The sequence below is a fragment of the Cupressus sempervirens genome, chromosome 2, assembly GCF_028749045.1.
Source record: "Cupressus sempervirens isolate cs-2001-9-10 chromosome 2, ASM2874904v1, whole genome shotgun sequence".
NCBI classification, from domain to species: Eukaryota; Viridiplantae; Streptophyta; class Pinopsida; order Cupressales; family Cupressaceae; genus Cupressus; species Cupressus sempervirens.
In genome coordinates, this window is record NC_143119.1 from 328,897,925 (window position 1) to 328,924,551 (window position 26,627).

Here is a 26,627-nt window from a genome sequence, read left to right on the forward strand (position 1 = left end):
TTTAGACTAGTACTGGGAAAAATGTAGATAAGATGATTTCAGCTATGGATAAGTAACATGGAAGTTTCTACGTTGGTGATTTGGAGGTTAGCCTTGACAAACATGTTGATGAGGTTGGTTGTAGTTGAAGTAATAGCATGTTAGAGTCTTTGTATGATGATCCTTTACATGAAAATGATAACATAGCAACACTTTTGCCGTTGCTTGCAAATCAAAGGAACAAGGAAATTGAGGCCTATGATTATGTTTTTGAGAGGTGTGACGAACCATGTGTTTTTTATATGCATGATGTTGACTTTGAAGAACAGTCCGAGATGACACTACAAGATGATGAGTTGCATCAACATGACAATAATGAGATGCATACCTTAAAAAAATGGTTGAAGGTTAGTGAAGACATGGTTGTGGCATTTTTGGTATGTTATGACTGCACTCACAGGATGGTTGAGGATCTCCATAGGAAGGCTCAAAAGGGAGTGGACGGAGATTTTCTTGTTGCTGATTTGCAGGTAGTCAAAACAGTTCTTGAATCTATGAAATCATATTATTTATGTTTGCTTTCCAATAGGGATTATATTCTCAAGGTTGCTGGAATATATCCTGATCTGTTGAGTAAAGGAAAGAATGAGATTATGGAGCTCAATAGGGAGTTTAAGTATGCTCATGAGGCATTGGATGATACACATATTGCTCTTTATGAAGCAGAAAATTAGGTTAGGATCACAAGTCATTCTTCGGAGCATGAGAGTAAAGAGAGCCAGGAGTTTTTCCAAGAAGTAATTAATGAACTTGATAGCATTCAGCAGACTTATGACTTAGATAGTTGTCCCAAAAGACCAAGTACCAAAATTTCAGATCACATTTAGCTTGTAAACAACCCCTTATTCGAAGTAGATGCTGATTGGGCTTCCGATAATCTCCTTTTTGAGATAAATGATGGAACTCTTTTGCATTTTCATGAAGAGGATGCTCTTGACTTTAGAATATTGGATCCGGATATAGTTCCTAGCGGTGAATCTTGGTCATAGGATTGGTGTGGTGAATTAACTATGGGCGCTTATCTTTTGATCAACCCATATATGGTTCTCGATTCCAACCCATATAGGTGTTGGATGGATTTCATACATCAAACATTGAATAGATCTTGGTGGAGGATTGATGAGAGTTATGTTTCAATCAGGGGGATATTTCTCTTGTTAGTTAGACCGGGTCAAAGTTGGTTGAGTTGCTCCCACTTTTTCCTCCTTTTTCTCAACTTCTTTGCTTTTATAAAGGAGCGCCCCCTCATTGTAAAAATCTTCTTTTGTTGTATGCAAGAAAGCCCTGCCACACTTGTGCAAGCATAACTTTGATTGTGTAGTATGAATTTGGGAGAAAAATGAATAAAAGAAGTGATTGGATGCAAAGCTTTGACTGGAAACAATTGTGATAGAGCAAATTAGAAGCTTTGACTGTAGTTTGCACCTATTGTTTGTGATTCATGTTATATTGTGTGTTCAATAATAGAGCATAGTGAGTTAAGAAGCAATCGGAGCCGAAGCTTTGATTGGGAGAGATTGTGGTGATACATAGACAAGGAGCTTTGACTGTAGCTTGTATTACCATCTCAAATTAATGAAAAATAGTTAGAATTTCCTATTTCTGGAAGTCTTTGTGCTCCAATGGTAGAGATTATTCTTATAGAATAGGTTAAAACATGACTTAGAGACAAACTGGTATGCTTCCAATCAGCTTTTGATTTGGTGTTGGTTTATTGGTATCACTGTTTCTAGTTAGAGATTTCATCTTTTCCACTACTCGAATCACGGGTAAGTGGATTCTTTCCTAAAAGTTAAAGAGGAAAAAATATTGGTAACACCTCTCACAAATCTCTCAAGTTCTTGCTTACTTTGAGTTGATCCAAGGAATGATGAAAAGGGGGGTCCTTCCCTTTAATGTAGGAGAGACTCTATCTCACATGCTGTGGCTGGTCTACCTAATTTGTAACTGTATTTTCACAAAACTGTCGGTTGCAAAACCACCCAACACATCACTTCTTAAATTAGTAGTAATTAATTAAGTTCTTTTGTTATAACATTGTTGGAATTAGTGTAATAATAGGTTAGCTACAATTTTGGGACATTACAAGAAATCAAAACACATTCAAGGCAATAAGCATAGTGATTTAGATGAAAAAATGAGAGGTGAGGATGTTAGAAAGGCCAGGGTTGTTGTCGCACCAAAAGATCGACCTGTCAATGCCTGATGCAATCAATAGGCTTATAGAACCACATGAGGTGGTTAAGCCATGTTGTGAATCCTGCGAGGGATGCTAGCCCACTGCCAACAATCCCCCTCCCAACATCGCTCACCGTGGCCTGTGAGATTTGAAGCCATGACCAAGCTTTGATACTAATTGTTAGAAAAGCCAGGGTTGCCATTGCACCAAAACAGTGCCCGTTACGACCAATAGTCTTATAGAACCACAAGATGTAGTTAAGCCATGTTGTGAATCCTACGAGGGATATTGGCCCACTGAGGAGTGGTCATGTAAGGGGGTGAAAGGTGGTAGTATTGCTACTATATCTAGTACATTGTAATGTCCTTACTATTAGGGTTAGTTTGGGACAAGTAAAACCTACAAAATAAATGTCAGTATTTATACAATAATAAGTCTAACTATACTATTCTACCCAAATTCTATATCCCAAACATTAAGAATGTCTCTAGATCGGGTTATCTACCATCTCATCTGTAGTGCACCCCTTAAGGTTCTTCCTAAAAGTGGTGACCTCTGTCTAGGCTCCTTATCACATATGCATATGTTGTTAACATCAAAATATTTTGGTACATCAATCTTAGGCATGTCAGTCAGATGCTCAATCTCACATACCAGTATTACAGAGATGATGACAATCTTAGACATGTCGGTCAAATAGAGTTTATTAATCTCACATATCGACATTATAGAGATTCCTTAATCTCAAGCATGTTGGTTAGATGGAGATCATTAATCTTACATATCGACATTATAGAAATTCCTTAAATCTCAAGAATATCAATCAGATTGAGATCATCAATCTCACATACTGACATTATAGAGATTATAGCAATATGATCATGCTAGTGAAATAGAAAATATCAATCTCTTATACCAACACTATTAGAATTTTGATCAATCTCTTCCTCCATAAGAAGCTTTATTGATCTCTTCTTAAAATCTCACATTCTAATGAACATAACACATCAATCTATTATCTATCTTGAAAATATCATAATATTGTGTGTGCGTGTGTGTGCATGCGTGTGTGTATGTGTACATATACATATAAAATTAATAATCAGATAAGTTTCATAATAATAATATTCATTTTAGATATGAAGGAATTAAAAAGATAAAAAATAAAAATAAGGAATACCTTATAACTATTTTAAATTACTTGTCTTTATTATACTTCATTTCCTTGATTTAATCCCCCACTTTGGCATATGTAAGAAGATTTATTTGCTGCTATGTGCATATGAAAAGTTCATTTCTCTTGAATTTGTCTTTCCTTTAATAAGTCTTCCTTGTCGCCATTTCCTTAATTTTATCTCTCCCCTTAATTTGTCTTCGGTCTTTCTAATTTCCTACCCCCTTTCTTTTCTTTGGTCCCCACTTTCAATATGGGTGGGCCTTGAAACAACATGACCCTTAGGTCACTTAATTATTTATTTATTCCTGCTGCTTCATGGTGTTTAATTCAATAGTTACCATAGTTTATAATAGCTGTTACATTCATATGTTTTGATATTTAGTCATTTTAATAAGTATTTAATTGAATAATGGGAAACAATGTGTATTGATATATTTGATATAGTTTGTTTAAGAAAGATAGGGTTTTATTACGAATTAACGTCTTGACATATTTATTAGAATTGATTAAATAATTGAATTTATGACTATATATATTACATATTTATCTTAATGGAGGCTGATTAGTTTGCTTATTAACTGATGTATTTGTTCATCATTTCTTAAATTAGTACTAGTTAATTAAGTTTCTTTGGTATGCTATTGTTGGAACCAGTTTGGGACATTACAAGAAATCAAAACACATTTAGGTGGTAGTACTGCCACTGTGTCTCGTACACCTTGTTTCAACTCATTCAGCATGCATGGTGTCTTGTAGGGGAAACATGTATAGTCTTGATTGATAGTAGAGCTACACATAATTTCATAGATTTGACATTGGTTTCTATGAGAGGCCTTTAGATTGTGGCATTTAAGGGGTTGAATGTTATGGTAGCAAATGGGTTGAATTTGAGGCCTTTAAATTGCACTTGATAACTGCATTGTTATTGATGATTTTTTATGTGGTTGATTTAGAAGACACTAATTCTATTTTGGGCATATAGTGCTTGCATTCCTTAGGAAAATATTTCTCAGAGTTTTCAAACGTGGTAGTTTTGAGGGGGTGTCCAGTGGTGCTCCTAGGATTGTTTCAGTTGAAAAGGTGGAAAGCATTTCCAAACATGGTAAGGTAGCTTGGGCAGCCTATGGTTTGATATTAAGGCATCTAAGGATAAGCTTAAGCATTATCCTATAAACCTTCAAGAAATGCTTGACAAAAAAGTTTGGTTTCCAACATGATCATTCCAATGAATCATTTGATTGAAGGATTTGAGTATACCTTTGAATTGGAGGAAGAGTCTAAGCTAGTGATTAACACTCCTTATAAACACTCAAGGAGAAAATTAAGATAGCTAGAAAAGAGTCATTAGACATGGGGCATACCAGACCTAGTTTGGGTCCCTTTGCTCCTTTTGTCGAGGATGTGCATTGACTACCATGCTTTGAATAAAAAGACAATCAAGAATAGATATGCCATTCCTAGGATTAATGAGTCATTAGATGAGTTACATGGTGCATTTTACTTTTCTAAGATAGATCTAAGATCCAAGTACCATTAGATTAGAGTAAAGGATCATGACATCCATACGATAGGTTTTAGGTCTCACTCCAAACACTATGAGTTCTTGTTCATGACCTTTGGATTGATCCTTGGTCACAAGGTTCATTGAATTTTTGGCTTGAGGTTCGAAATTCAATGAACCCATAAAAAAACATTAAATTTGTGAAAATTTGGCTAAAGTTTGTATAAAGAAAATGCATTATTTTAAAAATGAATTTTTTTTACGGGCTTTTTTGGAGTTTTCGCTATTTTTTTATAAATAATGGCTTCCATTTGTTTCAGTCATTTGATGCGAGGACAATGGAATGGGTGTGTGCAGCCGCAATGTCTCTTTCACCACTGCCTATAGATATGACATCTTCTCAATGTCCTCCTCCTTCACTGCACTCCCTTTCCCAACCACTCTCTTTGATTCACTTCTCACTTTAACGTGCACCTTCGGATGGTTCACCAGCTTCGCAAGAGCCCACTCCATCAACCACATGGCCGCCACATTTATGTTCTTGATGATGTACACCGTGTATTGCAAATAACTATCATTCTTCCTAGAATTGTGTTTTCCAATGGCGATTTTCATAGCATGCTGGTAAGGGATTGCTGCCAAACTGCTTGTCTCTATTCCCATGTTCTTATTTTTCTATTGACATTTGACATTTAGAGTTTTTGTTTTATGTTTAATTTTATAGGTTTTCCATTTCGTATTGTTTTTTATTTTTGTTTTGTGTGTTATGATTTTTTAATTTTATTTAGTAATATCGAAGAAAATTTATTATTTTTTAAGTTATAAGTATTTTAATTTTTTATTTAAATATTAATATTTATTGTAGCTTATTTAATATCATTTAAATTTATGTGTAATCTTAAATGTAATAAATTCAAGAGTTTTTTTCTTTTTTATCTATTTTTTATTTTGTTTTGTAAAATTTAAATAAAATACCAATACATTTTGATTTTATGTTTTAAAATGATAAAGTTAAATTACTATTTTTTATTTTAGAAATCTAATGTGTTTAAAATTATAAATCACATTTATTTTTATTTATTTTCATAATGTGTTATTATTTTATAAAGATTTCAAATCTATGTTGTATGCTAAACTATCTTGATACTTAATTGGATATGCTTATATTTTTATAAATACTATAAAAATTCATATAAAGCGAATTTAATGTTGAATTTTTTGATCTTGTCGAACTTCATCCGAACTTCATAGTCATCGAACTTGAACCGTGTGACTAAGGATTGACCAATGCTCCTGCTACTTTCTAATACTGTATGAATCATATCTTCAATAAGCAGGTGTAGAAGTTCTAGTTAGTATTCTTTGATGACAGACTCATTTATATAAAAGAATTGGAGAATCTTTTAAAACACTTGCAAGGCACTAGGCATCATGGTGGCGTAAACTCTGCATGCCAAGGTTTTTAAATGTGAATTTGGAACACAAGGGATTCTTAATTTGGGTCACATCATCAACACTTAGGGAGTATAGGTGCATCATTAATCGGCCACCTCCGAGGATTCTCTCAAATTTATGAAGCTTCTTTGGGTTATATAGTTACTATAGAAGGTTTTTAAAGGGTTTTTAGCATGTTGGAGCACCTCTAATATAGGTCACAAAGAAATGAGCTTTTAGGTGAAATAACGAGGCTCTGGAAGCATTCAAGAATCTTGAGGAGGTAATGAGCAATTTTCTTGTCTTAGCTAGATTTCACTTAGTTTCTTTTATAGGAATATGATGTTTAAGGTGAAGGGATTGAGCATTTTTAATGTGGAATAGGCACCCCATTGCATATGAGAGCTGGAAGCTCAAGGATGCAAAGAGGCCTTGTTCCATCTATGACAAAGAGATGCTTGCCATCACGCATGCATTGGCAAATTTCTTTTAGTACTTGGTGGATAATTTGTGGCAAGGATTAAGCATAATAGTTTGAGATACTTTATGGAGTTGAAGAATCTTTATGAGAGGCACTAGAAGTGGATTAAAAAATACAAGCATATGATCTTGATATGGAGTATGCAAGGGAAAGAAGAATAATGTTGCTGATATCCTCTCCATAAGCCAACTACTTGTCCTCTAGAAGAGTTTTCAGTTGATTGGAAGGCTCACCTTTTGGTTGATTACTTCAAAAACACATTCGCATGTGAAGTGATTGATGAGAAGATTTAGGATTATAGATTTAAGGTGCAAGATGATATCATCTACAACAGGGACAAAATATATTTGGTCCTTGAATCTAAGCTCAAGGAGATGATCTTGAGAAGCATCTACAATACACTCTTAGTGGAACGTTTAGGTTACTTCAAAATCTATAGGACACTAAGGGAGGTTTCTCTTTGAAAGACCTCAAAGATAACGTTCTTCCTTATCTTAGGGAATGTAGAAGTTGCAAACAAAACAAGTCAGAGCATACTTTTCTTGCTAGTTGTGTAGAGCTATTGCCTATTCCAAGGCAAATGTATGAAATTATATCCATGGATTTCATTACTAGTCTTCTTAAGGTACAAAGCAAGGATTAGATCTTTGTCATAGTTGATTGGTTGACCAAGTTTTATCATTTCTTTCTATTTCATCAAAGTACAACGTACCACAAGTTGTAGATATTTTTTTCAAGAGGTGTTTTGGATGCGTGGATTGTTAAAGGATATAGTCTGTGATATGGACAACAGATTTCTCCGTGCATTTTGGTAGAAGCTATTCAGGTTATTTTGGCACAAAGTTAACCCTAAGCACTATTCATCCCCCTTAGATAGACAAGCAACCACAAATGTGAATCAATGGGTTGATGGATATTTCCTTAACTATGTTGCAGGATAATTGAAGGCTTGGATTCAGTGGTTAGGTTTAGGAGATCATTGGCATAACACCATGGATCACATGTCAATATAAATGACTCCATCCAAAGCTTTTGTATTGTTTTGATATTCCATCTTTTTTGTACTTGGTTGACAAAGCTAAGGATTGGATTTAGGAGAGTGAGAACATCCTGAAGTCTCTTAAGGAAAACAATATAGAATGCTTAAAATCACCAAAAGATTTATGGAGACAAATACAGGGTTGAGCATAGCTTTAAGGTTGGGGACATGGTCTTAGTTTTCTTGCGTTGGCGGCCATACGTATTGTTTTCGCTGAAGGAAAGTGGTGCAAAGAAGTTAAAACCTTGATTACCACTATGTCATAGTCAGAAGAGGGGGGAAAGTGGCTTATGAGCACTAGCTCACCCACAATGTCTTTAATGTATCATGCCTCAAGAAGGCACTGGGGCTAGCAGAGCTACCATCTCTTGATGAGGATGACATATAGGTTTTGTTACGTGATGGGATTTTGGATGTTAGAGAAGGGAAGTTGAGGAAAATGACAATCAAGGAGTATCTTATTAAATGGAGAAACATGGTGATGGAGGATGCCATCTTAGAGGGAAAGCTGATATTATAGCACATCCTAAGTTCCAATTGCTTGAGAGGGCAAGTAATTTTGGGGGCGATAATTGTAATGTCTCTTTCCGCTTAGTTATTCCAAGAGAACTTAGTAGTCTATTTAATTCTCAAAGGCTATAGTTGGAAAAAAAATCAATTAATTTAATATTTGTCAACAAAATTTATTATATTTTTATTATTATTGAATGAAATTAATAAAGTGTATAAAGTGGCCTTAACAATTGTTTAAGGGAAATTTTAAAAAAGCCAAGTATTTCCGTAAGCTTATGTCAAAACTAAAAAGAGGCAAAACTAAAAAATTGTCGAAAAGCTTCTCTTATGGTTATAAACAAGACATGATTGGTTATTTTCATACATTGTTTGGAGAGCTTCTTGGAAGATTGGAACCTTCGGACGAACACCCAAAGGAATTGCAGGTTTCGGTAGTGGGTTCAACAACTGAGTACAACAAATTTCTGAAGTCAATTTCAGTGATTTATAGTTTTACGTTTTCTGGAAATGCAAGACTATCTATTGCTAAGATATTATTAAGTTTGATGTTCTTATTTCTTTGGCATGACTGCGAGGGGATAAGATTTGATTATATCAATGGTCAAGATGTAGGTTTTCGTGGAATTAATATGTTTGTGGGAATCAAACACTTAGTCAATTGATATTATTGCTGGAGCAGACGTCTATTCCCTATTGATGAATCGCCTTGATGATGTATATCAAAGTGCTTTATTTGCTAGATGGGGCTGTCACTGCTTTTTGAAGCAGTTAACCCTTGTGCTGGTCAACTGAAGAGTGAAATGTGCCACAGGAGCAGCAGTACATAATACCGTCATGGAAGCAGTTGGTGAAGAATAAGAGGAGAATCGTGAGTTATTTGGTGACCAAGGTGTGGCAAAGAAATCTGAAGCTGACTTGTGCCTGATACTTGTGAACTCAGATTGGGATATGCTGTCATCATTTCCATTTATATGCTCTGTGCCAATAATGAATATTTCCATCAATGGTAGCGATTTCCCAACAGTGAGCATTAATACCATCAAATCTGATATGCTGTCATCATTTCCATTTATATGCTCTGTGCCAATAATGAATATTTCCATCAATGGTAGCGATTTGCCAACACTGAGCATTAATACCATCAAATATCACAATGTATTCCTGCATTGGTTTCCTTGTATGCTTCTGATAAAGCTTATCACTGTAATAAAAAGGGCAAAGTTATATGACATTGAATCTCTGTCTGTGCTCATTCATGGTTTAAGTTGCAAGAACTGTGCTCTATTTCATTTGTTTATTTGTATGTGTATGGCAATACATTTATATGTTTAAAGACTACAGACGTCATAAATATGTTACATCTGCAAATATGAAATTATACCAACAGTGATACAGAACTCATACAGAAACAGCAAGTTAGAACATTGAAGGTTAGAAAACTCTGGGGTAAATTGAAAGGGGTCATTACAAATGTTGTCTGGTATGAATTGTACAAAATATTCTGCAGTTGTCATCTCTATCACCTCTAATGAGGATTTTGACATTGAAGTATGCATCATTTACTTATCCTCCCTATCAGTTGCCTAAAAAACATTACTTAAGGATCACAGTTTTCTCTTCTGTCTTACATTTGCCTTCAAGGATGCCTTTACTTTCCTCTCACTGTCAAGGTACCTCTGAACATATTTTCCCTGTAGAACTGATGGTATCTACCCACTTGAAAATCATCTCTAAAGATATGTCCTTCCTGCCTGCTTTTACATTTGTGCTACATACTTTAATTTGCATGTTTACAATAGATATAAATGTAGTGTCGTTTCTGAGCTCGAAATGTACAGTCTTCTATTAAGCTGTTTAATGAAGATTTACGCCTTTTAATCTGAGTATCAAAAATGATAAATTCTAATAATTTGTGTTTTTTATTTTTTATAATTTGTTATCATGCATTTCTTGGCAGATGGCTGTTCATGTATTGCTGTCAATGGTGATATTGTTGCTCAAGGATCACAGTTTTCTCTCAATGACATTGAAGTTTTAACAGCAGTAGTAGATTTGGATTCTGTATGATATCCTTTTTCACCCTTAATCTTTCTGCTTAGGATATTAATGTTTGTGGAACTGTTGTTTCAACCCTTTAATGCATGAAATGCCTGCTATATGTCTTGTTTAACTTTTTTCTTCATACAGAACCCTGTATTGCAAAAAAAACGTATGGTAGGAAATGTAATGAGTACAAGTATAAAATCCACAGGATCAATTTGCAAACTTTGAAGTTGCAATGGAAAATAGAGAAAGTGAGAGATTTTGGGATGGTTTAAAGGGCTTTCTAATGAATGGTTCATAAGGCACAACTCTTGGTGAAGGTTTTGCAAATGGGGTTGCAAGCAAGAGTGGGTTTAACCATGGAGGGAACTCCGTAGTTAAGTGTGCTCGAGCCAGAGTAGTATTGGGATGGGTGACCTCCCAAGAAGTCCTGGTGCTTCACCTTTGTGAGCATCACCTAGATCCAATGAGTGCTAAGTGTTCCATTTATTTTCATGAGAGATGGATTCATGTGTGAATCACTACTCGTGATATATGGGTCAATGAGTTTGACTCAAATACTTCACAGTTAAATCCTGATAACAATATCACAATTTGACTTACCGTGGAAAATATCTCCTACTTATCAATTGATGAACTTAAGGGGCTTTCTAATGAATGGTGAAGGTTTTGCAAATGGGGTTGCAAGCAAGAGTGGGTTTAACCATGGAGGGAACTCCGTAGTTAAGTGCGCTCGAGCTGGAGTAGTACTGGGATGGGTGACCTCCCAGGAAGTCCCGGTGCTTCACCTCTGTGAGCATCATCTAGATCCAATGAGTGCCAAGTGTTTCATTTATTTTCATGAGAGATGGATTCATGTGTGAATCACTACTCATGATATATGTGTCAATGAGTTTGACTCAAAAACTACACAGTTAAATCCTGATAGCAATATCACAATTTGACATGCCGTGGAAATTATCTCCTACTTATCAATTGATGAGCTTAAGGGGCTTTCTAATGAATGGTGAAAGCTTTGCAAATGGGGTTGCAAGCAAGAGTGGGTTTAACCATGGAGGGAACTCCGTAGTTAAGTGCGCTCGAGCTGGAGTAGTACTGGGATGGGTGACCTCCCGAGAAGTCCCGGTGCTTCACATCTGTGAGCATCACCTAGATCCAACGAGTGCTAAGTGTTCCATTTATTTTCATGAGAGATGGATTCATGTGTGAATCACTACTCGTGATAAATGGGTCAATGAACTTGACTCAAAAACTACACAGTCAAATCCTGATAGCAATATCACAATTTGACTTGTTGTGGAAAATATCTCCTACTTATCAATTGATGAGCTTAAGGGGCTTTCAAGTGAATGGTTCATAAGGCACAACACTTGGTGAAGCTTTTGCAAATGGGGTTGCAAGCAAGAGTGGGTTTAACCATGGAGGGAACTTCATAGTTAAGCATGCTCAAGCTAGAGTAGTACTAGGATGGGTGACCTCCCAAGAAGTCCCAGTGCTTCACCTCTGTGAGCATCACCTAGATCCAATGAGTGCTAAGTGTTCCATTTATTATCACGAGAGATGGATTCATGTGTGAATCACTACTCATGATATATATCGGTCAATGAGTTTGACTCAAAAACTACACAGTTAAATCCTAATAGCAATATCACAATGGTTTAAGTCATGCCATTTCTTTTATCTAGTGTAATGTGTGCGGTCTCCACCATGCACTCTAGATGTTGTTTCCACATACATGACTTGTGTACAACATGGTTGCATATAACCAAACCTAGCTCCTTCAAAAATGAAATTGAAAAACTTTCCATCATTTGTGACAACCAACATCAAAGATTCTCATCAAAGCCTATATTTCCCCTTCCATGTAATCACTTGCCTTGTTAATCTTAGGGTGCTCATAGGTTTAAGCTTTTCTACTAAAATGCTTAATTGAGTATGTGGGTAAGTTATGTTAGAAATTTAGAATAATATCTTTATTATTTCTTATTTAATGGTCAATGTTGTAACTTAGTGTACATATTAGATAGTTTCTATTTTAGGATTGTTTCATTATGGAAACATCGTCTCTTGTGCTTAAATAAATGGTCGCCTAATCATTCATTTGATTCAATTCATTATTTTACCAATTACTTGTGTAATATGGTATCAAAGTGGGTATAATTTGTTTTGAATTTGTTTTAGATTTCTTCATTGAAGTTTTTTTTCTTCCATTTGTATGTTTTTCAGGGACATTTCATCCATTTGCTGACCTTCGAGTTGCAGATCACAACTCTGAAATTTTTGTTTGTGGGTTTTAAACACATGATATTTTGGTGTTTTCATTGAGCAACTCTGCAATCTTCTAAATTCGACATTTTTGGCCATTTTCTACCTCTGTTTGAAGGCCATTTAAAAAAAACATCGTTTTCCTTCTGGTCGTAGATCATTCTTTCCTGGTCATGAAAGACTTGTTTTCTTGACCTATCTCTTCTCTGCGACAATATTCTAAGGCACAATTCTCTCTGTTTTCTCCATTCACATCTTGATTTCTATGTTTGTGGCCTATCTCCTGAGGTTTTTATTACAAAGTAATTGGTAAATATTTTCTTGTTATCAACAAAGACTAAGAGGGCAATATATCCAAAAGAATGAATGATGTTTACTTAGAAAACAATCGTAAAGAATAGAACCATTCTATTCTAGATGAAGGAAACTAAATATTAGAAACATTGTAATATTTAGAGGAGATTTACAATAGATAACCATTAAATAATAAATAATATTAATATAAACTATCTATTATTGTAATACCCTCCCTTAATGGTTAAGATATCCACAATACCAAGCTGTCCTTTGAATTGGACAAACTTATCTGGGCCAAGAGGCTTGGTGAGAATGTCTGCAGTCTGATCCGTTGTAGGAATCCATTGTAAGTCTATTGTCCAGTCTTCAACCAGCTGTCCAATTTGGTGATAGTGAACATCCATATGTTTGGTTCCTTCACGGAAGATTGGAATTTAGGCTTACTTTATAACACCTTGGTTATCAACAAACAAAGTTGTCGGGCCTGCTTCTGACAACTGCATATCTTCAAGTATCCGATGAGGCCAAATAGCTTCACAACCTTCCTTGACTGTTCCTTTGTATTCAGCCTCGGTGGAGGAGAGAGAAACGACCCGCTGCTTCTTATTGGTCCATGTGACGACACTAGAACCCAAATTGAACACATATCCAGAAGTTGACTTTTTATGATCAACAAAACCTACCCAGTCTAAATTTGTGAACCCACTACCCATGATCAGTACTACCCTTCACATAACTGAATTACTTGAGAAGCTTGCCATGAATCGCCACTAGTGAAAAGTGTGCGATGTTGCTTCCCAACCTGACATTCATCACAAACTCCAAGTTGCCGAGTCTAAATCTCTACCAATCCAAGGACATGATCTTCCCAAGCAAGTTGAGAGAGATAGTGCACATTTAGGTGCCCATACTGCTGATGCCAAAGTGTGCTGACAGAAGACTGCCAAGTAGCCATAGCTAAGTCCTAAGAATCACCAGAATCAGTAAGTCTGAAAAGACCCACTGCAACAATAGACTGACTCTATCAGTGGTGGTGCACTTATGTGAACTGAAGGTGACATCCAACTGTGGAGAGTGTCGCAACAACTGACTTATTGAGATAGATTTAGTTCCATCACTGGAACTTAGAATACATCTGAATGTTGCCTTTGTTGATAACAGCGTACTCTTCCCTCCACCAAAAATAACAGAATGTGAATAAGGATGGTACTTAGTGAACTAGTTTTTGCGGTGGGTGAAATGATGAGAGGCACCTAAATCAATGTACTAGGAAGATGACTTCACATGATCTACAGGTCTTTTAGCCATGAAGGCATAAAAGGAAAATTTGGGTTGCTCAGTGTTCTCTGTACTGTTTGCTTTGGGCTGCAAACCAAATTGCTTAGATTGGGCAGCTAAGCATTTTCAACATTCAACCTTCATGTGACCATACTTGTGGCAATAGTTGCATTGAATGTTCATTTTTATGGAGCCTTTTGAAGTTGGAGTAGAGGACTTCTGCTTAGAAGACTACTGTGAATGAGACTTGCCTTTATCCTTCTGAAAGGATTTAGTAGCAAAGGCTTTCTTTGGGGAGGTGGAGCTAGAATTGCTACCATACTGTTGTTTCCACCAATCTTACTTTAGCAGAAGTGTGCAAAGATTTGTGAACTTCAGATCAACACCAATAGAAGTGATGTTGTGAGTCTTGATAAAATGGTCGTCGGACTTGGGTAAACTCCTGAGGGTTATGACCACAATGTCCTCTTCCTCCATCTTGTGTCCAATGGCAAGCAAGTGATCACAGATTTCCTGAATCCTATCTAGGTGTTCTTAGAGCGATTTTAGCTCATCCATGACAATAGAAAACAAAGTGTTCTTGAGGAAAAAGGCTTTTCTTTAGTCTGAAGTCTCATGAAGTTTCTTGAGATGCTCCCATATCTCGACCATGGTCTTGCCGTCTGGAATCTCAGGGAGCCGATCAACTACGAATAATTTGAGAAGCATCACTGCCTCTCGATTATTTTAATCCCATGCCATCTTATTAGGACCAACTTGAGTAGGTTGAGTTATAGTACCTAGAAGTAGAACCACCTTATCTTTGTTGCGATATTCAAAGATGGTTAGCATTTGGTATTTCTATGTGCCATAATTGTGACCATTGAACTTTTGATTCCACTCGAGGAATATTACTTAGAGCTGCCATAGCAAGTTTTTTAGTGAAAAAGCGTGATAATATGTAAGGCATGTACTTTGAGGCAAAAAAGTGGAAGGCAAAAAAGAAGAGATACTGAGGAGAGAGCTCAAAAAACTTAGGAGTATGTTGTCGAGTTTTTGATTCATGGGCTCGAAAATGGAGGCACCTAGAAAAAACTGATGGCAACCCAAATGAGCTCTCGAAAAACCCACCAAGAATACGAAAAAATATTCCAGTCTGGTACAAAAAATTAGGGTTTTGAGAAAATCCTAGGAGGCTGCAAAACAAGCTCCAAACAATAGCAGATTTGGATGAAATAGTTGCAGAAAACGACCAACAATGAGGCAGATTTTAGCGACGACGACTATTGTGTGGAGGTCGTGGTAGGAGTTGTAAGAAAAAAAGGGACTTGATGGTCATAGTGACTTCGCTCTCATGTTTTTAGTCACCATATCTCTACACAAAAGAGTTTTTTCTTCCATCCATTACAACCTATTCTTTTATTTTCATCATTTTTTTTCAGCATTTCCAAATCATTTTTTTCATCCATCTAGGATTTTTATAAAACAGTTCAATTTTTTGAGCAGATTTTTTAACCTACATATTCTTTGTGGGTTTTTTGTGATTATTTCTAGGTCTTTGTCAAAATTTTATTGGTTTGCATCTTAGGATTCATGCCATCGATACTTCATATTCTATGAAGTCTATACTTGAATCTTCCTTTGTTCATGCATTGGGGTCTGTGCCTTAGGGTTCACGATTTTTTGCCTCTTCATAATTTCTCATTTTCCGTTCAATTAGGTGAATCAGCAATTGACAATTCAATTGCAAGAATTACAACACATGGAAGTAGTGAATGATGGCTTTTTTCATGTATCATCACCTTCATGAGCTCGTTTTGGGTAATTGGTCTTGCCCTACTATGGTTGGACAAGATTAGGGTAAGTTTGACAAGTGCAATCAAGAAGCAATCATGCTTATCAAGCTTTTAGTGATTGATAATCAGCTGCCACAAGTGCCATCCGACAAGATAGGTGTAGTGATCTCGACTATTTTGAAGGATTGTCATGAGACATTAGATAAGAGTTGTGTGTTCTTCTTGAAGAACCAACTATTTCTATCATTATGTATGAGTGTATGTCCTTATAGAAGCTTCTGACAAAGATTAAGGACATTTGAGATGAGGTAGAGGTCAATGGTCAAAAAATGGAGGAAGATGATAATATGGTAGTCATAACCTTGAAGTGTTTTCCTAAATTCTATGACAACTTCATCAAACTATTCAACATTATTGCCGTGAATGTTTACTTAGAGTTTTTACAGTTGTGCACCGAACATTTGCAATAGGATCATTGGAAACAACAGTTTGGTAGCAGTGCAACTAAGTCCTTAAAACAAGTTTTTGTAGCCAAATCCTTTCACAAGGATAAAGGAAAATCTCAATCATCTTAGTAGAAAGGCTCTTGTTAGCATCAAAATTGCTCGAAGATGAAAATTTTAGTGTAACTGATGCCACAAATATGGTCAGTTGATAAAGGATTGTCAAAATAAACTTTCTTCTAAACAACAAAAGTAGGGAAGGGTTCAACCTAAGGTCAATGTCACAAAGCAGATAGATTTGCATTTAATGCTTTAATGGATCATGTGTAGGCTTCGTACATAGACTTTGGTGCTTCTTAACACTTCATTTGTTTGCGCGATTGGTTTACAAACTTCTCACCTTTCATGGGTTCAATTGTTTTTGGTGAAGAGTATACGATTGTCAACAAGGGCAATGTGCAAATACAGTTTGGTGGGCGAAATCTCATATTTCTTAATGTACACTACATTCCTTGTATGGAACTGAATCTTCTCTTAGTGAGACATATAATGCGATATTCTCCTTAGCTTGACGTGGTTTTCACTTTACACAAGTTTTCGACTGTTGTGTAGCTTGCACTATTGTGGTTGTTGGTATGGAGGATCATGGTCTATACAAACTTTTGGATTAAGGTAACTCTCTTCAGCATGCTTTTTGAACTAAATTATCTTCCATCAATGGTATCTAGCATTAGCAATATGGGCACTTGAACGTTCACTATCTTGCTTAGCTTGTTAGGGAGGATCTAGTTCTTGGAGGATATTCAAACTCAATGTCATCGAGTTTATGGAGTTTTTAGGCTGGGAAGCAACATGGAACACCATTCAAGGAGGTGACTCATAGCCAGCCTCAAAGGGATTGCAGTTGATCCTTGTTGATGTATGTGTCAAATGCATATTTCTTCTATTATTGGTGCCATGTATTTATTTCTTTTTGTTGATGATTCCAGTCGTAAAATGTGGGTGTACTTTCTCAAACATAAATTTGATGTGTTTACTTTGTTTAGGAAATTCAAGGCTTTAATAGAAAAAGAGTTAAATTGTTCTATAGGCACTCTTAGGCAAGGTAATGGAGGGGGAGTTTTGTTCTAATTTTTTCTCCAACTTATATGATACACATGGCATCAAACGTAGTTAACCACACCTTACACTCGATAGTGGAGCAATGTTGCTAATGTGGAAGCTACACTATTATTGAAATGACCAAGTCAATGAGGGAACATGAGTGTTCCAAAGAAAATTTCAGTAGAAGCAGTACTCATTGCAGTCTATCTCTTTAATTGATCTCCTACACAGGCTATTAAGGGGAAGTTTCATGGGGAAGCTTGGATTGGTTGCAAGCCTAGGATTAATCATTTGAAAGTGTTTGGCTCTTTAGCATATATTTAGATTGTAGATGCCCAACACTCTAGTTTGGATTCTAGGAGTTAGATACTTATGTTCATAGGGTACAATGACACAACCACAAGGCTTACCGACTAATTGATGTAGACATTGATCATCTTATCTTTAGTTGTGATGTTGTCTTTGATGAAGAATGAGGACCTTTTCAACTTTCCAAATTTGAGCAAAATTCCAAAGACCAAACATTGAAGGCTTCTAATTTGGTTGTTCGACTTCCATTTAGTTCATCTAATGGGGGGATGATGCAAACTCTAAATTTTATGATGCACTACTTGAATTCTCCCTGGATGATGCTCCTTTTGAACATGCTCTAGATCATATTCCAATTATTTATCCTACATTTGGCGTTGGCTCTTCTACTCTTTGGCCTGGGCTAAGACAATTAGCGATCTTTGTCCTGATGAGCTCGTTAAGGGTAGATGTTCTAAAAGCAAGAGTAAGCAACAAAAAACAATAATCATTCCTCTCATGGTCAACATTCATAGTATTTTTGAGCCTCAAACATATATTGAGGCTAAATGGATTCCTAAGTGGAAAAAGGCTATGGAGATTGAACATTATAGTCTTCTAACAAATAGCACTTGGGTCCTTTCTGACCTTCCTCTAGGGAAGAAGTCCATTAGTTGTAAATGGTTCAATAAAGTTCAATGCAAAGCTGATGGAGCTCTTGACAAGCTCAAAGCTCGTCTAGTTGCTAGATGATTCTCACAGAAAGTAGGCATTGACTATGAGGAGACTTTTTCTCTTACAACCAAAATGAATACCATACTGCTCTTTGATTTTCTAGCTAAAAAATCGTTTCTAGTTTCTATAATACATGAGTTCGCATTATATTTTCTATTAAGGATTTGTGTTTTTGGGTTTTACCCTTTTTCTAGAAAAATGATGCTTTGTTATCTTTCAATCATGGTACCTCGTAGTCTGTTTTGGGGCATTCAATTCCTCTAATAAAGTTTGGAGGGTTTTCAAATTTTCCCTCAAAATCATGACCATTGTTCTCATTGTGTGTCTTTGTTTCCAGGTGTTTAGGGGAAAATGGAAACAATGAATTTGTTAATGTAGATGAGCTGAGTTCATTAGTTAAACATCCTCACCCTAAGCCATTTAGTACAAGAGAAAGAGGGGCTTCCAAACATCTCTCTCAATGTAACCCAAGTTAGATTAGGACAACCCAAGTAAAGTGAAGGGATGTCAATATTAAACCCAAATTATATTTGGGAAGTATGTAAGAAAGTCCTCTTTCATGTAGTGTTCATTAACCTTAGATTTGTAATGCAATTAGATAGAAATGATTGATTAAGTCTTAGATTGATTTACTTGCCTAGGATTGATTGATATAAATGCAAGGAATACATGTGCAGCTCTACAAAGCAAGAAATTAATTCTGAGACACAAGGGGAAGAGAAAGTGATTGACCTCAAGAATGTTAAGTGGAAGACACATTTCTGCTCATAAAACAGAAGACTGGAAACTGCAAGGGAGAAATTGAGACCAGATCTGGAATCAAGAGTGAAAACCCATAAACCTTTGAAAAGTGCAGATCTCCAAGTACATGTGAACCTATACTGCTATATGTTCCACAAATTGACATATTTTTGCAATGTAGAAGACCAATCCACCTTAATTTTCCAAAAAGCTCCCAACAATAGGTTTTTGATTCCACATTCGCAATTCCAATAACCTGTTTCTATACACAAGAAAATAGATTTTTTTTTTTTTGGCGGTGGGGGCCCTAGATTGAGGAATCAACCTTGAAATTGAAATGATGATTATAAAGGAAATGCTAGCAAGTACTAGAATTGAATCTAACAATGAGGAATATAATTACCCTTGTAGATGCAATCAAATATAATATGCAATCAAGTATGTTAATCTAATAGCCTTGACTCAACACAAAAACCAAAAGGAAGTTATGTAAATCAAAACCTCATCTATGAGAATGCTTGTAACATGGCTTCATGAGTATTTGAATAACTTGAATGAAAGAATCAAAGATCTCCTCCTTGGAAGCCAAACTCCACTACCACCTTGGCAGAAGCAGTTTGATGGAAGAAGGAAGGAATGCAAGAATGCTTGATCTTGATGAATCGTTGAAGAATGCCAAAGATTACTTGCTTGTAGAGATCACTTGTGTGTATCTGATGTCCTTATGTGTGTGCATGATGTGAAAATGAAATGCCCAAGCTCTCTTATATGCTAGTTTTCGGGCTTGAAAACAAAGTGAGCTGATCAAGGCACCGAATGAAAAAAATTCAACACCCGAGACAACATGGGTCTCGAGACCAAATGAATCTAGGTATAGGCTGACTTGGTCGATTCATACCAGTATAGGTTGACCTATGCGTGAGGTTATCTTGAGGTCTTAAGGGTGGTGCAGAAAGAAGTAGAAATTGATGAATGCACTAAAAGATATGGCAAAAAAGGTAATAAAATAATACCTATGAGGACCATGCATAGAAATGAGTGATGACCTAGAGATTGGAGCGAAATTGGAACAAGAGAGGGGGACCAAAACCACCCTAAGGAGGGCTAAAAGGTCTCAAAAATAGTGCTTCCATTTTAAGATGGTATATTTAGTCCACACTTTAGTAGGAATATGAGGCGAGTCATACTCTCGGTCAAGGAAGAAGAACAGATAGAAAGACAAATGAAAAGTTATAGCGAGATAGAACATCTCCAAGCCCAAGTGTCAATTTAAATATCTGAGACACATTGGGCCCTGAGACCTAAATCCGTCTAGGTATAGGTTGACCGGTTTGACCTATACCTAAGTTTGTTGTAAGAAAAGATGACCTCAAGGTCTATGGAAAAGTGCAGAAAGATTCAGGAAATACTGAAAGTATCAAAAGATATGACAAAAAAGGTGATAAAATAGCACCTAAGGGCCATGCATAGAAAAGAGAGATGTCCTAGAAATTTGTGCAAGATGGGAAGGAGAGAGAGAGAGAGGATAAAACCACACTGAGGGCTAAAAGATCTCAAAATGAAGTGCTTCCATATTAAGACGATACATTTAGCCCTCACTTTAGTGGGAGTGTGAGGTAAGTTATACTCTCAGTAAAGGAAGAAGAGGAGAGATGAAGAGGCAAGTCACAACAAGATAGACTATCACCAAGCTCAAGGACATAAGCCCCACACACAGGATCCTAACTCCATTCTCATGTACAAGAGCACAAAAACAGAAAGAAGAGAAACAAAGGAAAAAAAAAAAAAAAAAAAGACTCAAAAGGGGTTAATACTAAATCCCAAATCAACATGCGAAAGAGACCACAGCTGAAGAAACATATCACCCACTAATATCATGTTTAGAAGGCTATTACAAAAACATAGAAGATCACATAGGAAAGACCAACATCACAAAAGATGATATTTCCATGATTATATGCTTACTAGCATGAAAGCAAAAGAGAGAGAGAGACATGATTATGTTGCCCAACAAGGTTTGTGTGCCTTATTGTGAACCACAAAGAGGAAAAACAAAAAAGGTAGGATTGAACGGTCTAGTACGGACGTGTGCCTGGTAGTTAATCTTGTGCACCCATAGGCGCCTTTACATGCATGTGTATGTATGCATGTGTACACCCATGTATCAATTTTCTTGTATCACCATGGTGTGTAAATATGTTTGTTCTCTTTGTGGATGGAGAAGGGCCTATTGTCTATAGAGATGTGTGTGTGTAAATGTGTTTCCTTGGGATGGACAAGAGTCACTTATACTCATTGGCGACTAGCACGCTGCAATGTAAAAGTGCATAAAATGTAAAATATAGTACAAGGAGGTCATATGCATGCCCCCCTTCTTATGATTACTATGTAGCCATAGATATCACAAGGAAGAGAATTAAAGATAACTACTTTTAACAATGAGGAGACATCCTTAAACATCAATATATGCCACAAACTTAGCAAAGACCATTGACTCTTACAAGCTAAGAAAATAGAGAATGTTAAAGGATATGTCACGAAAAGAGACCCTTGAAAGAAAGTGATCTTGTTGACAAGACATCTACCTTTAAAAGGAGTGTTTGAATGAAGATAACAACTTGAGGACAAAAGTAGGGGAGGAGAACAAGAGTGCACTCATTTAGCCCACTCATGAAGGATGACAAACTTTAAAACACATGATGTGGGAATTTTTATTTATTATGAAGATAGCTTTGCAAATAAAGAAGAGGTGATGATCACGAACATGCACTTCTAGCATGTAAGGGAGAATCCTAATCAAGACAAACATTCCTTATAGGAAAAGGATGTCACATAATAAACAAATGCCACTGCACTAAGGAAAGGTGATTCTTAGACAAAAAGAGAGAATACACGAACAGCCTTACCTCCCAAGTGTGAAGGCAAGATACATCATAGGATATGCAATTCCCAACAACAGAAGGTGCAAAAAAACATATCACATATGGAGTGAATGATAGAGAAAAATTGATGTTATAGATGTGTATTTAAATGACAAACATTCAAATCCAAGGCATGGAAATAATTTAAGAAGAGACAATCGTGTCTTGCATGAAACAAAGTATCACATGACAAAAATAAAAATATATAGTAAAATAATGCAAATCTATAAAGAGATGAAAAGGAAGATAACCATGTTATAGCTACTTAGTGGTTACAAGAGAATAACAAAGAGAACGGATTCTTGAGAGAAAAGAGAAAGCATATCCGATATATGCCCTAAAAGAGAGATACCTCATGACAAAGATGCACTTACAAGCATAAAATTGCACTCAAGATGTCAATCCTTATGTAACACAATAAATGCATGCAAAAAGAAGATCAAACTATAAAAGAATGCGCACTCATAAGGTACATTGGATGCAAAGAAGAGGAGAAGGACATATAATGCCTCCCTAAGTGGTTTCTATTTATACTAGACATGTGATTTAAAATAAATATACGATTGCACTCGGGATTTTAATCCTTATGTAACACAATAAATGTATGTAATAAAAGATGCCACCATATAAAAAGAAATAAGTCAACAAAGGGAGAAAATAGATCCTGCGATATAGAGACAAGCGAAATGACTATTATGTTGCTCACAAAGGAGGACAAGAGCTCACAAAGGATAGACTAGCAATGTCACATAGTGAGGAGCAACATAGTATGGATGTAGATGTATTAAGAAGAATGATCACGGAAAGGATATCATTCATCATCCCAATTCCTTTGAAATATACCATTAGAATTGAATTCTTTATATTGCAAATAATGATTTTGACTAGTCTTATAAACTTGATGAAGCATACAAAAAGATAATCTTTTAGGTATAATTAGATTGAAATGTAAAGAGAAGCATGCAATATGCATACATTCATCAAATAAAGGTGTTTGAATTTCCAAGTGAAGGATGTTGGTTTTGGTATAGAATGCTGGTGTGAAATCTAAAGTTCCCCAATCTTGAAGAGTTGATAGGCTGTCCATAGGGTCAAATGTGATTAGGATCCTTATAAGGTTGGATTTGTGAAAATGATGTCATAATGATCATCATTTTCAATAAGACTTGATTTGATTTGAGATGTGTCTTCAAAGGAACAAGAAAAATCATCAAGGATGTGATCCTCCACATCTAAGGTACTCTTTGGAGAAAGACAAACATAACTCACCAAGGCTTCATCTATAGAAGGAATATTAATGAAATGTATAGGAATTGGCTGATCATTAAGAGCAATAATCATGTTATCATCCGATTTTATAAAGGTTACTTCATGAGGAAGGGAGTAATCGGTGTCCTTATCCAAGGGTTTATCCCAAAAAATCATATAAGGATGGAAGAATTTACACATTCGGTGAGGAATAATAATGACACAAAAAAGTTTCACGAGGGAGAAAGTAGTCATTATCCATATCTAAAGTCTGGTCAAAGTCATCTTTAAAGATGCTTTGAAGAAAAGTTTTCATGAGAATCAATAAAAGGAAAGACTAAAGTGTTGTCATTTGCATGAAATGGAATATCTTGAAGATCATGAAGAAAGTTCGAAAATAAAGATAACAACCCCTTTGAAAATGAAATGCGATGACTACAAAGGAAATGTTTTTGTGTTTTATAATGTTTTAAACAAAATGCAATGCAATCTAAGGATGTAGGATGCAATTTTTTTATTTATTTTCACAATGCAAATAATGCAAATAAGATAAAGCAAAAGGAGATCTAAATACCACTAATGCAAACAAGAGCATACCAAGTAGATCTAGATGCAAAAGGAAGCAATCTAATTCCAACAAAAAGAAAGGGCACAAGTTGGGTTCACCAAAATATTTTGGGTGAAAATGGACGTGATGAATTTGTTAATGAAAACTAGATGAGTTTTGTTCAGTAGTTAAACATCTTCACCCTAAGCCATTCAATACAAGAGAAAGAGGGGCTTCCAAACATAACTCTCCTATAACCAAAGCTAAATTCACTCAACCTAAGTAAAGTGAAGGGATGCTAGTACTAAACCGAAATCATATCAAGGAAGTAGGCAAGCAAGTCTTCTTTTATGCAATGTTCATTAACCTTAGATTTGCAATGTGATTAGATTGAATTGATTGATCAAGTGCTAGATTGATTAAATTGATTAACTTGCCTTGGGTTGAATGACTTAAATGCAAGAAATATTTGTGCAGCCCTACCAAAGCAATAGATCAGATCTGAGACACAAGGGGAAGAGAAAGAGAGCGAATGACCTCAAGGATGTGAAGTGAAAGAAACCTTTATCTTTAGAAAACAAAAGCTAAGAACAGCAGAGGAGAAACTGAGACCACATTTAGAGTCAAGACTAAAAACCCAAAAACCTTTAAAAAGTGTAGATCTCCTGGTATAGGTCAACCTATAATGGTATAGGTTCCATCGAATTGACATGTTCCTAGAAGGTAAAGGACCAGTTGATCTTATTCTTGACAATAGGTTTCTGATTCCAAATTCGCAATTCCAATAACCTATTCTTGTACAAAAGAAAAATGGAATTTTCTTGCAGGGGGGGGGGGGGGCGCTTTCCTTGGTCAAGCCTTAGATTGAGAAATCAAGCTTGAAATTGAAATGATAATGATAGAGGAAATGCTAGCAAGTAGTAGAACTGCATCGAAGAACGAGGAATATAATTACTATTGTAGATGTAAGCAAATTTAGTATGCAATCAAATATGTTAATGTAATAGCCTTGACTCAACACAAAAACCAAAAGGAAATTATGTAAATCAAAACCTAATCTATGAGAATGCTTGTAACATGGCTTGATGAAGATTTGATCAATTTGAATGAAAGAATAAAAAATCTCCTCCTTGGAAGCCAAATTCCACTACCACCTTGATGGAAGAAGCTTGATGCAAGAAGGAAGGAATGCAAGAATGCTTTATCTTGATGAATGCTTGAAGAATGCCAAAGATCACTTGCTTGTCGATATCACTTGTGTGCATATGATGTCCATATGTGTGTGCATGATGTGAAAATGAAATGCCCAAGCTCCCTTCTATACTTGTTTTTGGGATTGAAAACAAAGTGAGCTGACTAAGGCATCAAAATAAGCAAATTAAACACTTAAAGACAACATGGGTCCCGAGACCAAAAACCCTTTGGGTATAGGTTGACCAGGTCGATTTATGCTTTCGGTTATCCTGAGGGATAGTCCTAAGGTCTCGAGGGGGGCCTAGAAAGAAGCAGAAAATGATGAATGTACTAAAAGATATGACCAAAATGGTGACAAAATAATACCTCTGAGGGCCATGTGTAGAAATGAGTGATGACCAAGAGATTGGAGCAAAATTTGAAGAAGGGAGTGACCAAAACTGCACTAAGGAAGGCTAAAAGGCCTCAAAGAAGTAGTTCCATTTTAAGACAATACACCAGTGAAGGACAATTCAGCTATTCAATGTCATGTCCCCAATTTCTGCCCTTCGTTAGAGACAACATTTCTAGCAAGGTTGGTCTATTATCTGGTTCCCATAGGCCAGTAGAGCATAGAGGGAACCAACCCAAGGGCTTTGAGAGTCATGCATGAGCTTCCCAAGTAGTTTGGAGCAGTACACAACAGTTTTCTACAATTTAGGAGGGATTCCTAATTTGTAGGGATTGACTAGGAGTGGTCTAGGAGGCATTTGGAGACCTCGGCGAACGTTTTGGAGACTTAGAGTGCATCTCCTATTTTTTAGGAGGCATTCCTATTTTTTAGGAGGAACTCCCAGTTTAGTGACAGTTCTCTCAGAGGTGCACACAGTAGGGGAGAGTCATTGGGACTCAATTTTGGTTGATTGGGGTTGTCTCCTACTTTTTAGGAGCATCCCTAGATTTTAGGGATGGACTGCCAGTTGACCCATCTTGTTCGGCATCAGTCACAGACAGGTGACAAGGTTATATTCATGTTTGATTGGTCATTTTGGGCCTTTTGGGACCATTTGGGAAATATTTTAATATATTTTAATATTTCCTAAGTTGGTGATTAAATAAATTAAAATAAGGTTAATAATATAACCATTTTGGAGTAATAAGGGGATTCTGGCTTCAGTTGATCAGGTACTCGTACACCTATGTGTTATAGCTCGTTGGAAAGGTCTCGAATTATTATACATGATCTTTACTATCTGTAGACTTTTTGGTGCCTTCAGCTATGGAATTTTAATAAAGTAATGTTTTTCCTATAGCATGGACGACTTTAATTGGGAAAATGTTATTTTATTATATTTTATTTTAAGGGCAAAGTGTAATTTCCCTTTAGGGTTCGATTTATAGTTGGA

General features: G+C 36.1%; 1 protein-coding gene across 5 annotated transcripts in view; it reads left to right on the forward strand.

Moving 5' to 3' along the window:
* The window catches only part of LOC149572432 (carbon-nitrogen hydrolase family protein), a 263,986-nt gene that overhangs the window by 72,523 nt on the left and 164,836 nt on the right, over positions 1 to 26,627 (forward strand). For all 5 annotated transcript variants that reach the window (XM_089813597.1, XM_089813598.1, XM_089813599.1 and 2 more), the window contains exon 5: positions 10,321 to 10,424. In XM_089813597.1, coding sequence (XP_089669723.1) covers positions 10,321 to 10,424 — 104 coding nt within the window. The remainder of the gene's footprint in view (positions 1 to 10,320; positions 10,425 to 26,627) is intronic.